Below are 16292 nucleotides of genomic sequence, written 5' to 3'. Positions count from 1 at the left end.
CCACAAAGGAAACCGCGGCCTGCCGGGGGAAGAAGGGTGGGCGACGCCGCAGTGACGCGGCCGGGGAGAACTACAACTCCTGGCAGTCGTCGCGGCACTCTGCCGTCCACCTCCAGCTGTTCTAGTCACAACGCCTCACGGGAAATGTATTTTTCCCTTTCCCTTTGTCAGGATGGTTTAAGAAAGAGGTGTACGTTCCAACACTTCTATACCAAACAAAACAACAAAACAAAAATAAACAAAAAGAACGAAAGAAAAGAAAAAAGGCCGGGCGCGGTGGCTCACGCCTGTAATCCCAGAACTTTGGGAGGCCGAGGCGGGCGGATCGCCTGAGGTCGGGAGTTCGAGACCAGCCTGACCAACACGGAGAAACCCCATCTCTACTAAACATACAAAATTAGCCGGGTGTGGTGGCGCATGTCTTTAATCCCAGCTACTTTGGGAGGCTGAGGCAGGAGAATTGCTTGAACCTGGGAGGCGGAGGTTGTGGTGAGCCGAGATCGCACCATTGCATTCCAGCCTGGGCAACAAGAGCGAAACTCCGTCTCAAAAAAAAGAAAAGAAAAGAAAAGAAAAGAAAACAAAAAAAAAAAGGGTGAGCAGAATCAAGGGGCCAGAGGAAATATCCCATTTCCTCCAAGAGTGAACAGTGCTCCTTGCTCCTCTTCGGCTCCAAGGATTCAGGTGGTCAGACAGTAGCCAAGAATTCCTCAAAATGCCTGGCATGGCAGTCATCCAGTAAATATTTGTAAAAGTTATGAATTAAAAATACATGACCTCAGGTTGAGCACAGTAGCTCAATGCCTGTAATCCCAGAACTTTAGGAAGCTGAGGCAGGTGGATCACCTGAGGTCAGGAGTTCCAGACCAGCCTGACCAACATGGTGAAACCCCGTCTCTACTAAATACAAAAAATTAGCCGGGTGTGGTGGTGCATGCCTGTAATCCCAGCTACTTGGGAGGCAGGAGAATTGCTTGAACCTGGGAGGCGGAGGTTGCAGTGAGCTGAGATCACGCAATTGCACTCCAGTCTGGGCAACAAGAGCAAAACTCTGTCTTAAAAAAAAAAAAAAAAAAGTGACCTTAGGCCGGGCGCGGTGGCTCACACTTGTAATCCCACCCCTTTGGGAGGCAGAGGCGGGTGGATCATGAGGTCAGGAGATCGAGACCATCCTGGCTAACATGGTGAAACCCCGTCTGTACTAAAAATACAAAAAATTAGCCAGGCATGGTAGCAGGCGCCTGTAGTCCCAGCTACTCGGGAGCCTGAGGCAGGAGAATGGCGTGAACCCAGGAGGCAGAGCTTACAGTGAGCCGAGATCGCGCCACAGCACTCCGGACTGAGCAACAGAGCAAGACTCCGTCTAAAAAAAAGAAAAAAGAAAAAGAGAAAGAAAATACATGACCTGATGTATAAAACTGGCAGGTTCCCCTGTGGCAGCATGATACCTGTAGGAGAGATCCGAGGCCCAGCCGCCATTCAGTCCCCCAACTCATTCCCTTACCTCCCCTGCCTGAAAAATGATGAGAACACACTGATTCGGGCCCAAACTCGTGTTATATTATCGAGGTGGAAAACAGCCATATGTATTAGGAGGGGAAACTGAGGCAGACCACAGGACGGGGCTCCAGAGGGAGGACAACTAGGCCCAGAACCCCTTCTGGAGGCTCAGAGATGCCAGTGTTCCAGGAGGTCTCACAGCATGAAAGGGGCCTGACTACATTCGCTTTTAGCAGTCGGAATGGCGGATGGTCAGGCGGTGGCTGGAATCACATTTACATCCTTCAAATCAGCATCCTGGGCCTCCCCCGGGGTGGGCAGGAGGACCCCGGTGTCGTCTCCACGAAGGGAGATCCAAGGGGCTGAGGAGAGAGAGAGAGGGAGAGGTCATCAGAATCTCTGAGGCGCTCTGGGTCTGACTGGCGTCCCCCATTTCTGTGTGTGTCTCACACACTCTTCCTCAGTCTCTATCCCCTTCCTTCTGGGCCTTTGTCTCCCCTTCTCCCAATTTTCCGTCCCCCCTCTTTCTACATCTTTGCCTCCCTCCTCTGGGTCTGTCTCCCCCTCCCTCTGTCCGCACCTCTCTCTGTCCCCTCTGGTCTCTGTTCCCCCGTCTCTGGGTCTCTGTCTCCGTCCCCCTCTCTCTGCACCTCTGTTCTCCCATCTCTGGGTTTCTGTCTCCACCTCTCTCTGATCTCTGTCCCCCCTCTCTGGGTCTCTGTCCTCCCAGGTCTGTGTGCCCCTCTCTTGGGGTCTCTGTCCCTCTCTCGGAGGCTCTTCCTCCCGCTGCCCCCCACCTGGCAGCCCACTCCTCATCCTTCTCCACAACAGAGCTCCTCCTACAGCCGCTGCCGTGAGTAGCAAGACACCGATGACGATTCCCACCACGAGCACGGAGGACTTGGCTGGAGATTCTGCAGCCAGAGAACGCTGTGAGATGTGGAGCAGCCCCTCCACCCCACCCAGTCAGGACACAGAACTGGGGCGCTCCCAGTCCCTCCCAGCCTCGGAGATTCCAGCACCAAGTGTCTGATGGGCAGAGGTAAGGCCAGGCAGGCGATCTGGGCAGACTGCCCCCAGGTTGGACGTAAGAACCAGCTACAGCACGAGCGGCCGCGGTCACACCGGCAATGGATCAGCAGCGGCAGGGCGGGGCTGTGCCAGTGCAGTGGGGAGAGGCAGGCAGAGCAGTGGGAAGTCAGTCTCATGGGCCCGGGCAGTAGCAAAGCAGCAGGCAGTCAGTCTTGGTGAGGACGGGCATAGCAGACAACAAATGGTCAGATTCCAGGAAGACCCGCAGCAGCAGCAGCAGCAGCAGCAGGATGGAAGATGGTCAGACTCAGGGAGGACTGGCCATGGTAGTTAACAGCTCTTCAGACTCAGTGAGGCCAGAAGCAGCAGGAGACGGAAGGCAGTTGGCCTTGGGAAGGACAAGCCATCAGGTTTTGGGGGCACTGACAGGCGCGAGGTTCAAGGCAGTCAGATTCAAGGAGGTGGCAGCAGTGGGGAGGAAGGTCAGACTCAGGAAGGACCGGCGCAGCAGTGAGACAAGGCAACGGGAAACCAGGAGCATCACCACCTGGCGGGGCCTCACCCAGCTCCACCCTGAGGGGCTGCGCCAGCCCCGCGTGCTGCACAATGCAGCAGTAGTGGTGCTCATCGCCACTTTTGACTGTTAGTGACGATGAGGCGTGGAAGGATCCGTCACTGTTGGGGCCGAAGTCACCCTGGCCGGTGCCAGCGGCCAGCCCATTCCGCAGGAACCGAAGTTGCAGCTCCGGAGGGTAGAAGGAGAAGGCGCTGCAGGTAAGCACGGAAAAGCCAGGGCTGCTGGGTCGGGCCTTCAGGCGCATGGAGGGGGGCTCTGCAGGAAATCAGGCAGACAGGCCTAAGTCGCGAGCCCAGCACTCCCAGAGCCAGGGCTGGATAGGGACAGAAAGAGGCCTCCATGTTTGCACTGTGCTAACCGCAGATAATACAGTGGTAAAAGGGGAGGCACTTCCTAGGTGACAGAGACTCAACCTATCCACCCCGAAGGTGTCCCCTCAAGATGTCACCTCCTTGGGCTGGGCATGTTGGCTCATGCCTGTAATCGCAACACTTTGGGAGGCCAAAGTGGGTGGATCACCTGAGGTCAGGAGTTCGAGACCACACTGGCCAACATGGTGAAACCCCATCTCTACTAAAAATACAAAAATTAGCCGGGCACCTGTAGTCCCAGCTACTCAGGAGGCTGAGGCAGGAGAATTGCTTGAACCTGGGAGGCAGATGTTGCAGTGAGCCAGGATCGTGCCACTGCACTCCAGCCTGGGTGACAGAGCGAGACCCCGTCTCAGAAAAAAAGAAAAAAAAAAAAGATAGAGGATAATTATGAAAAATTCCACAGCAACACATTTGAAAATTTAGATGAACTGAACACATTCCTGATAAATACAACCTTCTAAACTGACACAAGAGGAAATTTAAAATGTCTGTAGTCCTATAACTATTTAATTTTTTTTTTTTTTTTTGAGATGGAATCTTGCTCTGTCTCCCAGGCTGGAGTGCAGTGGCGCGATCCCGGCTCACTGCAAGCTCCGCCTCCTGGGTTCACGCCGTTCTCCTGCCTCAGCCTCCTGAGTAGGTGGGACTATAGGTGCCCTCCACCACACTTGGCTAATTTTTTGTATTTTTAGTAGAGACGGGGTTTCACCGTCTTAGCCAGGATGGTCTCAATCTCCTGACCTCATGATCCACCTGCCTGGGCCTCCCAAAGTGTTGGGATTACAGGTGTGAGCCACCACGCCTAGCCTTTTTTTTTGTTTTTGAGATAAGAGTCTCGCTCTGTCACCCAGGCTGGAGTGCAGTGGCACGATCACGACTCACTGCAACCCCCACTTCCTGGGTTCGAGAGTTTCTTCTTCCACAGCCTCCCGAGTGGCTGGGACTACAGGTGCATGCACCACCATGCCGGGTAATTTTTTTATTTTTAGTAGAGACGGTGTTTCACCATATTGGCCAGGCTGGTCTCAAATTCCTGACATTGTGATCTACCTGCCTCAGCCTCCCAAAGTGCTGGGATTACAGGCATGATGCACCACACCCGGCCTATTTAAAATTTTTAATCCATAGTTTAAAACTTTCCAAAAACTAAAATTCCAGGTCCAGAAGACATCAATTAGTGAATTCTTCCAATGTAGAAATGATTCTATTCCTACACAAACTCTTCAGGCCATAAAACAGAGGAAACACTCTCCCAACATATTTTATGAGGTCAGCATCATCTTGACAACAAAGGACATTATAAGAAAGAGAACTTGGCCAGGCGCGGTGGCTCACGCCTGTAATCCCAGCACTTGGGGAGGCCGAGGCAGGCGGATCACGAGGTCAGGAGATGGAGACTATCCCGGCTAACACGGTGAAACCCCATCTCTACTAAAAATACAAAAAATTAGCCGGGCGTGGTGGCCGGCGCCTGTAGTCCCAGCCACTTGGGAGGCTGAGGCAGGAGAATGGCGTGAACCCAGGAGGCGGAGCTTGCAGTGAGCCGAGATTGCGCCACTGCACTCCAGCCTGGGTGACAGTGAGACTCCATCTCAAAAAAAAAAAAAAAAAAGAGAACTTAAGGCCAATGTCTCTCATAAATATAGATTCAGGACAGGTGTGGTGGCTCACACCTGGAATCCCGGCGCTTTGGGGGGTGGAGGCAGGAGGATCACGAGGTCAGGAGGTCGAGACCAGCCTGACCAACATGGTGAAATCCCATCTCTACTAAAAATACAAAAAAATTAGCCAGGCATGGTGGCATGCACCTGTAATCCCAGCTACTCAGGAGGCTAAGGCAGGAGAATCGCTTGAACCCAGAAGGCGGAGGTTGCATTGAGCCAAGATTGCACCATTGCACTCCAGCCTGGGCGACAGAGCGAGACTGTCTCAAAAAAATAAAAAATAAAAAATTTAAAAAAATTAAAAAAAAGATTCAGAACTCTTAAACATAATATTAGCAGACAGGCTGGGTGCAGTGGCTCACTCCTACAATCCCAGCGCTTTGGGAGAATGAGGTGGGTGGATCACTTGAACCCAGGAGTTGGAGACCAGCCTGGGCAAACAGTAAGACGTAGTCTCCACTACAAATAAAAAAAATTAGCCAGTGTGGTGGATGTGCCTGTGGTCACACCTACTCTGGAGACTGAGGCAGGAGGAATCCTTGAGCCCAGGAGTTTGAGGCTGGAGTGAGTTATGATCACACCTGGGTATAGCCACTGCACTCCAGCCTGGGCGACAGAGCAAGACTCCGTCTAAAAAAAAAAAAAATTCATAAACTTTATAAAATGTATAAATTGAAGTCGATAAACTGAACTTCACTGAAATTAAGAATTTTTGTTCATCCAAAGGTTTTGTAAAGGGAATGAAAAAAGGTTGGGTGCAGTGGTTCATGCCTGTAATCCCAGCACTTTGGGAAGCTGAGGCAGGAGGATCACTGGAAGCCGGGAGTTCAAGACCAGCCTGGGCAACATGGAGAAACCCCGTCTCTGAAAAAGTTTAAAAATTAACTACGTGTGATGGTACACACCTGTGGCCCCATCCATTCAGGAAGGGTAAGGTGGGAGGATCGCTTGAGCTTGGGAGGTTGAGGCTGCAGTGAACTCTAATCCTGCTACTGCACTCCAGTCTAGGCAACAGTGCAAGTGCCTGTCTCAAAGAAAAAAAAAAAAAAGCCGGGTGCAGTGGCTCATGCCTGCAATTCCAGCACTTGGGAGGTCAAGGCAGAAGGATCATTATGCCCAGGCTTTCTTTTCCTTTTTTTTTTTTTTTTTTTTGAGACGGAGTCTCTGTCGCCCAGGCTGGAGTACAGTGGCACAATCTTGGGTCACTGCAACCTCCGCCTCCTGGGTCCAAGCGATTCTCCTGCCTCAGCCTCCAGAGTAGCTGGGATTACAGGCGCACACCATCACGCCCAGCTAATTTTTCTATTTTTAGTAGAAACAGGGTTTCACCATATTGGCCAGGCTGGTCTTGAACTCCTGACCTCGTGATCCACCTGCCTCAGCCTCCCAAAGTGCTGGGATTACAGGCGTGAGTCACTGTGCCCGGCCAAGCCCAGGACTTCTAGACCAGCCTTGGCAACAAATACCCCATCTCTACAAAAAATAGAAAATGTTAGCCAGGCATGGTGACGTGTACCTATAGTCCCAGCTACTTGTAAGGCTGAGGCGGGAGGATCTCTTGAGCTTGGGAGTCCAAGGCTACACGGCGCTATGACTGTGCCACTGCACTCCACTCCAGTCTGGGCGACAGAGCAAGATCCCAGCTCAAAAAAGAAAATAAAAGGCAAAGATTTCAGCAACTGCCTAGGACTGGGCATTACTGCCCAAGTTCCTTTCAGGGAGGGTGGATCTGGGCAATCGTGGGTCTTGGCTGGGATCTTGGTTTTGGTTGCTCAGCAGAAAACACATTTGCTGCTTCAGGAAAGCGCAGCAGCTTCTCCCTCCTGGAGCTGCCTCTCTGGCAAGTCGGCAGAATTTGCTGCACCGTCAGGTGGAATGGAGGGGCCGGGCTGACGGCCATCAGCAGTTCTGGCTTCTGCTTTATGTTCACTATTCTTTTCAGCAAATCTGTATCTTCCTGTGTCGTGCTCACAGCCATGTGCCCTCAGCCTCAAGGTACTTCCAATATAGACTAAATCCAAGCACAGAAAATCTGTCTGGCCTTTGGTTCTGTTTAACAAAATACCAAACCAGGCCAGGCATGGTGGCTCACGTCTGTAACCCCAGCACTTTGGGAGGCTGAGGCAGGCAGATCACCTGATGTCAGGAGTTCAAGACCAGCTTCGCCAACATGGTGAAACTCCGTCTCTACTAAACATATAAAAATTAGCTAGGCATGGCAGCGCATGCCTGTAGTCCCAGCTACCCTGGAGGCTGAGGCAGGAGGATCACTTGAATCCAGGAGGCGGAGGTTGCAGTGAGCTGAGATCATGCCATTGTACTCCAGCCTGCGCAATAAGAGTGAAACTCCATCTCAAAAAAAAAAAAAAAATCCATCCTGGCCAACATGGTGAAACCCTGTCTGTACTAAAAATACAAAAATTAGCTGGGTGTGGTGGTGCGTGCCTGTAATTCCAGCTACTAAGGAGGCTGAGGCAGGAGGATCACTTGAGCCTGGGAGGTGGAGGTTGCAGTGAGCCGAGATCGTGCTACTGCACTCCAGCCTGGTGACAGAGGGAGACTCCCTCTCAAAAAAAAAAAAAAAAAAAAAAAAAAGGCCGGGCGCGGTGGCTCACGCCTGTAATCCCAGCACTTTGGGAGGCCGAGGCAAGTGGATCACAAGGTCAGGAATTCAAGACCAGCCTGCCCAACATAGTGAAACCCCATCTCTACAAAAAAAAAATACAAAAATTAGCCAGGCATGGTGGCGCGCACCTGTAATCCCAGCTACTGAGGAGGCTGAGGCAGCAGAATCGCTTGAACCTGGGAGGCGGAGGTTGCAGTGAGCCAAGATCGCAACACTGCACTCCAGCCTGGGCGACAGAGCAAGACTCCATCTCAAAAAAAAAAAAAAAAAAAAAAAAAGATTAAGGCAATGGCCATTGCTATCCGCTAAAACCATCAGGAGAAAACCTGACAAAGAACTTCGTAACAACACCGGAATCCAGCGGTCCACAGAACAGCACAGAAGCAAGCAGATGTTTGCAGCCTATGCACACAGACATACGCACCAACTACCCAGAAAGTTTTCTTGCCATAAAAATTGAACCAGAATCTGACCAAGCTTCTAGATCGAGCTGCTCCTTTAAAGAAGAGAAGGAGAACTATTTCCAGCAACATCACAGGATGCAAAGGGCAAAATCCAGTCTAGGAGAAACTCAATAGGACATAAACTGACTTTCTTCAAACCACAATTACAGGGGGAAAACAAACAAACAAACAAACAAAAAAATGGGAAACCTGTAAATCAAAAGACACTCAAGATCACAAGTAACTCAAATTACCTCAAAATGAATCACAGACCTAACTGTAAAATGCAAAACTTTAAAACTCTTAAAATACACAGGAGAAGATCTAGCTGACTTTGGGTTTGGTGATTACTTCTGAGATTAAACACCAAAAGCATAATCCACGATAGAAAAAAAATAATAATAAACTGGATTTCATCAAAGTTAAAAACTTTTGCTTTGTGAAAGGCACAGTTAAAACAATGAAAAGACAACCTGGAGAGTGGAAGAAATATTTGCAAAACACCTATCTGATAAAAAATTGGAATCCGGCCGGGCGCGGTGGCTCAAGCCTGTAATCCCAGTACTTTGGGAGGCCGAGGAAGGCGGATCAGGAGGTCAGGAGATCGAGACCATCCTGCCTAACACAGTGAAACTCTGTCTCTACTAAAAATACAAAAAATTAGCCAGGCGTGGTGGTGGGCGCCTGTAGTCCCAGCTACTCGGGAGGCTGAGGCAGGAGAATTGGTGCAACTTGGGAGGTGGAGGTTGCAATGAGCTGAGATCGCGCCACTGCACCCCAGCCTGGGTGACAGAGCAAGACTCCGTCTCCAAAAAAAAGAAAAAAACAAAAATACGGCTGAGCGCGGTGGCTCACGCCTGTAATCCCAGCACTTTGGGAGGCCGAGGTGGGTGGATCACCTGGGGTCGGGAGTTCGAAACCAGCCTGGCCAACATGGTGAAACTCTGTCTCTACTAAAGATACAAAAAATTAGCAGGGCGTGGTGGCTTGCGCCTATAATCCCAGCTACTTGGGACGCTGAGGCAGGAGAATTGCTTGAACCCGGGAGGCAGAAGTTGCAGTGAGCCGAGTTCGTGCCTCTGCACTCCAGTCTGGGCGACAGAGTAAGACTTTGTCTCAAAAAACAAACAAAAATAGCTAGGCCTGATGGCGTGCACCTGTGGTCCTACCTCCTGGGGAGGCTGAAGTGGGACAATTACTTGAGCCCAGGAAGTTCAGACTGCAGTGAGCTATGATTGCACCACTGGACTCCAGTCTGGTGACAGAGCAAGAACCTGTTTCAATAAGGAAAAAAAAGAAAGAAAAATTCAACAATCAGAAAAAGACACTGAAAAGACAACAAAATGTGTGGACCTTGCTGGATGCTGATTCAAACTTTAAAAAACATTTACAGTCAGGAATATGGGAACAAAAACTGGACATCTGATGCCATTAAAGAGTTAGTTAATTGGTTGTAGGTGTGATGATGGTTTTGGTATTAATTTTTTTAAATGCCCTTACCTAGTAGAGTTACATACTAAAGGACTTATCAACAAAACAGTCTGGCTGGGCACGGTGACTCCCGCACTTTGGGAGGCTGAGGAGGGCGGATCACTTGAGGTGGAGGGTTCGAGACCAGCCTGGCCAACATAGTGAAATCCCGTCTGTACTAAAAATACAAAAATTGGCCAGGCGCGGTGGCTTATGCCTGTAATTCCAGCACTTTGGGAGGCCAAGGTGGGTGGATCACGAGGTCAGGAGTTCAAGACCAGCCTGGCCAATATGGTGAAACCTCGTCTCTACTAAAAATACAAAAATTGGCTGGGCGATGTGGCGGGCACCTGTAATCCCAGCTACTCAGGAGGCTGAGGCAGGAGAATTGTTTGAACCTGGGAGGCGAAGCTTGCAGTGAGCCGAGACTGAGCCACTACACTCCCGCATGACAGAGTGAGACTCCATCTCAAAAAACAAACAAACAAAGAAAAAAACACTGTGATGTCTGAGATTTACCAAAGCTTGATGTGAAGTGGGGTGGCGAAGTGAGTGAGGATGTGCGTGAAATTCAAAAAACCATGGGTTGATAATTATTAAGTCTCAGTGATGGGATGCTCGCTTCCTTCCTTCCTTCCTTCCTTCCTTCCTCTCCTTCCTCCTTCTCTCTCCCTCTCCTCTCTCTTTCCTTCTTTCTTTGAGACAGAGTCTTGCTTTGTTGCCCAGGCTGGTGTGCAGTGGCTTATCTCGGCTCACTGCAACCTCTGCTTCCCGGGATCAAGTGATTCTCCTGCCTCAGCCTCCCGAATAGCTGGAGTTACAAGCACCCACCACCGCACCCGGCTAATTTTTGTATGTTTAGTAGAGATGGGGTTTCACTCTGTTGGCCAGGCTTATCTCAAACTCCTGACCTTAAGTGATCTGCCCACCTCGGCCTCCCAAAGTGTTGGAATTACAGGCGTGAGCCACTGCACCTGGCCACCATATTTTTTTTCTTTTTGAGACAGGGTCTGGCTCTGTCATCTGGGCTGGAGTGCAGGATTGCAATCAGTTCACTACAGCCTCAAACTCCTGAGCTCAAGCGATCCTCCTGCCATAGCCTCCCCAGTGGCTGGGACTAGAGGCACATACCACCATGCCAGGCTAATTTTTTGAGTTTTTAGTAGAGATGCGGTCTTACTATGTTGCCCAGGCTGGTCTTGAACTCCTGGGATCAAGCAATCCACCTGCCTCGGCCTCCCAAAGTTCTGGGATTACAAGCGTGAGCCACCGTGTCTGGTCCGTTTTATACCATTGTTTCTACTTAAGTGTGGTTTGAAACTTTCCCTCCTTAAGCCAGGAGCGGTGGCTCATGCCTGTAATCCCAGCACTCTGGGAGGCCAAGGTAGGCAGATCACGAGATCATGAGTTCGAGACCAACCTGGCCAGCATGGTGAAGCCCCCGTCTCTACTAAAAATACAAAAATTAGCCAGGCATGGTGGTGTGTGCCTGTAATCCCAGCTGCTCAGGAGGCTGAGGTAGGAGAATTGCTTGACCCTGGGAGGCGGAGGTTGCAGTGAGCCAAGATTGCGCCACTGTACTGCAGTCTGGGCGACAGTGCAAGAGTCTGTCTCAAAAAAAAAAACAACAACGACAACAACAACAAAAAAAGCTGGGCGCAGTGGCTCACGTCTGTAATTCCAGCACTTTGGGAGGCCGAGGCAAGCGGATCACGAGGTCAAAAGATCGAGACCATCCCGGCCAACATGGTAAAACCCTGTCTTTACTAAAAAAAAACAAACAAAAATTAGCCAGGCGTGGTGGTGCACGCCTGTAGTCCCAGTTACTCGGGAGGCTGAGGCAGGAGAATCACTTGAACCTGGGAGGCGGAGGTTGCAGTGAGCCGAGATCGCGCCATTGAACTCCAGCCTGGGCGACAAGAGCAAAACTCTGTCTCAAAAAAAAAAAAGAAATTTTCCCTACTTAGGAAAGAAAGAAGACAATTAAAGAAAAACTACCTGGTTGAGTCTCAACTTCTCCTTTGTGGCACTTGGAATGAATATCTGTGCACATCCCCAGCTGGTATCTATCTTTGTCCAGCAGCCTGGGAGCCACAGAGGGTGAATGTGTGTCACTTCCCTCTTTGCTCAAGGCCCAGAGCAGCGCCTGGCAGTGCAAATGCTCTTGGCCAACAGTTGAATGAGTGGGGATCTGGGGGCCTCCGGGGAGGAAACAGTGAACTCTGCCCTACAGAGCTGAGGGAAGGCTTCTCAGAGGAAGTGATATCCAGCCCTGACCTTGAAGAATAAGGAGGGCTGGAGTATATGCAGAGAGGGGGAAGGGTGGAACAGAGAGGTGCCAGGGGGAACTGGATGAGCAAATGCCCAGAGGGAGGAGATTGCTTATGTTGGGTGGCTGGAGCGTAGACTCTGATGGCTGCGTAGAGACAAGTGCTGCTGCGTGGGTCTGATGAGGACATTAAGGCAAGGAAGGCCAAGCACAGTGGCTCACACCTGTCATCCCAGCACCCTGGGAGGCCAAAGTGAGAGAATCACTTGAGGCCAGGAGTTTGAGTCTGGCCTGGGCAGCATAGTGAGATGCCACCTCTACAACAAATTTTAAAAATTAGCCAGGTATGGCCAGACGCGGTAGCTCACTCCTGTAATCCCAGCACTTTGGGAGGCTGAGGTGGGTGGATCACTTGAGGTCAAGAGTTTGAGACCAGCCTAGCTACCATGACGAAACCCCATCTCTACTAAAAGTATAAAAATTAGCCAGACATGGTGGATGTGCCTATAGTGCCAGCTACTCATGAGGCTGCAGCAGCGGAATCCCTTAAACCCAGGAGGCGGAGGTTGCAGCGAGCTGAGATCACGCTGCTTCACACTAGCCTGGGCGACAGAGATTGTGCGGAAAAAAAAAATTAGCCAGTTATGGTGGTATGCACCTGTAATCTCAGCTACTCAGGAGACCAAAGCAGGAGGATCGCTGGAGCCTAGGAGTTCAAGACCAGCCTGGGCAACATAGTGAGACACCGTGTCTACAAAATATAAAGTTAACCAGGTGTGATGATGCTGGGCTGTGGTCCCAGCTACTTGGTTGGCTGAGGTGGGAGGACTGCTTGAGCTTGGGAGGTTCAGGCTGCAGTGAGCCGAGATGGTGCCACCACATTCCAGCCTGGGGTGACAGAGCGAGAATCTGTCTCAAAAAAAAAAAAAAAAAAAAAAAAAAAGGCGGCCAGGAGCAGTAGCTCATGCCTGTAGTCCCAGCACTTTGGGAGGCTGAGGTGGGCGGATCACCTGAGGTCAGGGGTTTGAGACCAGCCTGACCAACATGAAGAAACATGAAGAAAAATACAAAATTAGCCGGGCATGGTGGTGCATGCCTGTAATCCCAGCCACTCGGGAGGCTGAGGCAGGAGATCACTTGAACCCGGGAGGCGGAGGTTGTGGTGAGCCGAGATCGCGCCATTACACTCCAGCCTGGGCAACAAGAGCGAAACTCCGTCTCACAAAAAAAAAAAAAAAAAAAAAAAAAAAAAAAAAAAGAAGGCAAGGAAGGAAGCCAGGAGTTTGTCCTGGGGGGCGCTGGGGAGCCATGGGAGGGCTGAGTGTAGAAGGACCCCTGAGGAATGGGGGGGCAGAGCGTGGGCTGCAGTGGGAGGCTGACGGAGGGTCCTGGCAGGGGAACTGAGGCAGGTGGGCATGACGGGAGAGAGGACAGAACAGCCTGCGGCTGCAGATCCGGCTCACCCTTCCACTCCAGGTTTCCGCGGCCCCTCTCCAGGTGCTCCCGCAGGCGGTGCGGGCAGGAGAATAGCAGGAAGGTGAGCTCCTTGTTGGCCGCCTTGTCCTGCTGCTGCCACCGCTGACTGATAGCCAGGGCCTCGGGCCAGTCCCCACCCCAGGTGCCCTGCTTGAGGTCGAAATTCATGAACTCCTCGCCGTTCAGGGCGAACTTGGCGGTGGGCACCGAGGTGTTGTCAGGGCCCAGTTCACAGCCCAGCAGGCCCTGCAGAGTGTAGGGACCTGGGGCGCCCAAACACAGGTAAGCGGGGCCCCGGAGCATGGACCCGGCCCCTTGCCCCTCCAGACCGGAGTCTCACCTTTTCCCCCCAAAGCTTTGAAAGCTTCCAGAAAGAGCTTCTCCTTGATCCTCAGATCTGTGGTCTCTTTCTCCCAATACCAGGACACCTGGTTTTCCCAGACCCAAGCTCCACAGGGCTCCGCCTCGCCCCGCAGGCTATTGTAGCTCAGGTACTGCTGCGGGCCCAGCCAGCCAGACACCCAGAAGGCAGGAGTCCCCGGGGCAGGCGAGGACACCGCGGTAAGGTGGTACAGGAGGGAGAGGTGGCTTTCTGCAGACAGAAACAGAGCTGAAGGGAGCACACGGGCGGGGAACTAGACTGCAGTGGGACAGATACCCAGGGAGGGAGAAGAATCTATTATGGAGGAAGGGGGACAGATTCAGAGAGAGGGGACAGAAACCCGGGGGGGGGGGGGGGACAGAGACCCAGAGAGAGAGAGAGAGAGAGACAAGAGACCCAGAAAGAGAGGGGGACAGAGACCCAGAGAGAGAGAGGGAAACAGACACACGAGGCGACAGGTGGTTCCCAGCCTCAGGCCCAGCAGGAGACGTTGAGAAAGTTAATTGAGCGGAGAAGGCAGCGCCAGGGGCTCGCGGGGAACTCGGGTCCCGCTGGCTTCGCCCCTGCCTGCCTGGGGCCGCCTCCCGCCGCCCGCCTGCAGCAGGGCCCTGGCCCGGAGCGGCCCTCACCTGCGCCCAGGCTCCCAGGAAGGAGAAAGAGCAGGAGCCCCAGCGCCCAGGGCTGAGGCCGCGGGACCCCCATGCTGAGAGGACGACCTGGGGCGGGAGGGGGCACGTGACTCCTCCCGACCCCCGGCCCGCCCCTTCCTCCCGGGACACCGCGGGCACGGCCGGGACCAGGACGCCGAGGAGGGGCTCTGCGGGCTCGGTCCAGACTGACAACAATGCCCTCCTCGTACCTGAAGAACTTTCACCCCTGAACTGGATCTCAGTTGGTTAATTAATTACAGACACTTGATAGGCTGAGAGTCCCGGCCCCGAGCTCCGCCACGCCCCTTCCGCCCCCCTCAGGCCCCAGCCCCTCCTCCCTCAGACCCCGGAGTCCAGGCCCCCAACCGCTCTTCCCTCGGACCCAGGAGTCCGGGCCCCCAACCCCTCCTCCCTCGGACCCAGGTGTCCTGGCCTCCAACCCCTCCTCCCTCAGACCCAGGAGTCCGGGCACCCAGCCCCTCCTCCCTCGGACCCAGGAGTCGGGGCCCCCAACCCCTCCTCCCTCTGACCCAGGAGTCCGGGACCCCGGCCCCACCTCCCTCGGACCCAGGAATCCGGAACCCCGGCCCCTCCTCCCTCGGACCCAGGAGTCCAGGCCCCCGGCCCCTCCTCCCTCCTCCCTCAGACCCAGTGTCCAGACCCCCAGTCCCTCCTCTCTCAGACCCAGGAATCCAGGCCCCCACCCCTCCTCCCTCAGACCCAGTGTCGAGACCCCCAGCCACTCCTCCCTCAGACCCAGGGTTCCAGGCCCCCAGCCCCTCCTCCCTCAGTCGGGCCCTGGTCGGCTCACGTTCCCTTCAGCCTCGCTCCCTTCCTGCCTGCGGCCCTGGCCGGCTCCTGGCTCCCGTGACTGGAGACCCCAGTTCCTCTCTCACATCCTGTGGGAGGCTGCTGCTCCCTGACTCCAAGAACATCCAGCCCCACCCCCCAGTTGCAGGGCACACCCCAGGCCCTAGGCCCAGCCTGTTTGTTTCTCAAAACGCTTGTGGTTCTTCTTTTTCCTTCTCTGTGGTTCCCGTTTTTTACTTTGAGGGTGTCTGCCGCTCAGGGAATTCTTGACAAAACTGGGAAAGGAACTCGATGCCTCCGGAGTCCACAACTTGGAGGTCTCTGGATCCTCCTCCTACCCCTCTGTATCCCCGTGGCCTTCCCTAGCGCTCGCTGTTAATCAAAATCTTTTGGAAGCCTCCTTAGTTCCTCCTTCAAGCCCTTCCCCCGGCATCCCCTTTAAAAATTCCTGCAGGTGCTCTTTAATATCCTTCTGCGGGCCGGGCGCAGTGACTCACGCCTGTAATCCCAGCACTTTGGGAGGCCAAGGCGGGCGGATCACGAGGTCAGGAGTTCGAGACCAGCCTGGCCAATATGGTGACACCCCCGTCTCTACTAATAATACAAAAATTAGCTGAGCGTGGTGGCGGGCCTGTAGTCGCAGCTACTCGGGAGGCTGAGACAGGAGAATTGCTTGAACCCGGGAGGTGGAGGTTGCAGTGAGCCGAGATTGCGCCACTGCACTCCAGACTGGCAACAGAGCGAGACTCCGTCTCAAAAAAAAAAAAAAAAAAAAAAAAACCACATCCTTCTGCTAGGACTTCAGTGACCACATGGTCCCCATACAATGCTGCCTCACTCGAAGGCCCCTCCAGGCACCAGCCCCCGCCCACACTCCTGCTACAAAGCTTCCCATACACTTGTTTCATTGTGGTAAAATATTCAAAATATTTACCCTTACTGTCATTTAACACATTTACAGTGCTGTGCAACTGTCACCTCTATCAGTTCCAGAGCTTTTTTATCACCCCAAACAGAAG

At 52.9% G+C, this 16292-nt stretch overlaps 1 protein-coding gene across 3 annotated transcripts; it reads right to left on the bottom strand.

Annotated features, from left to right (window-relative positions):
• Positions 1 to 1538: 1538 nt before the first annotated feature.
• FCGRT (Fc gamma receptor and transporter) lies at positions 1539 to 15404 on the bottom strand. Of its 3 annotated transcripts, XM_054672793.2 has the most exons (8): positions 15275 to 15389; positions 14443 to 14529; positions 13772 to 14023; positions 13419 to 13694; positions 9386 to 9490; positions 3095 to 3364; positions 2298 to 2414; positions 1539 to 1862 (listed from the first exon to the last, which is right to left on the bottom strand). In XM_054672793.2, exons 2-8 carry the CDS (start codon positions 14513 to 14515, stop codon positions 1753 to 1755), a joined length of 1203 nt encoding a protein of 400 aa, XP_054528768.1. In that variant the 5' UTR covers positions 14516 to 14529; positions 15275 to 15389; the 3' UTR covers positions 1539 to 1752. The 3 variants fall into 3 exon arrangements, with proteins under 3 accessions (XP_054528768.1, XP_024207330.1, XP_063658158.1); XM_024351562.3 differs by lacking the exon at positions 9386 to 9490 and having other exon boundaries at positions 15275 to 15404; XM_063802088.1 differs by lacking the exons at positions 1539 to 1862; positions 2298 to 2414; positions 9386 to 9490 and adding exons at positions 6053 to 6171; positions 11685 to 11770 and having other exon boundaries at positions 3101 to 3364.
• Between the last annotated feature and the right edge of the window lie 888 nt (positions 15405 to 16292).

This window comes from Pan troglodytes, chromosome 20 (assembly GCF_028858775.2).
Source record: "Pan troglodytes isolate AG18354 chromosome 20, NHGRI_mPanTro3-v2.0_pri, whole genome shotgun sequence".
Taxonomy (NCBI): domain Eukaryota; kingdom Metazoa; phylum Chordata; class Mammalia; order Primates; family Hominidae; genus Pan; species Pan troglodytes.
The sequence above is the reverse complement of the archived record's forward strand: the minus strand, read 5'-3'. Positions and strand labels throughout refer to the sequence as shown.

Bases quoted from the DNA above. Each gene is read 5' to 3' on its own strand.
- FCGRT (XM_054672793.2), bottom strand. From the start codon at position 14,515: ATGGGGGTCCCGCGGCCTCAGCCCTGGGCGCTGGGGCTCCTGCTCTTT. The intron at 9,491-13,418 runs GTGAGCCGGATC...TTATTGAAACAG, and splicing joins CGGAAACCTGGAGTGGAAGG to GTTCTTGCTCTGTCACCAGA. The intron at 2,415-3,094 runs GTGAGGCCCCGC...CTCTGGCTGCAG, and splicing joins GCCCCTCAGGGTGGAGCTGG to AATCTCCAGCCAAGTCCTCC.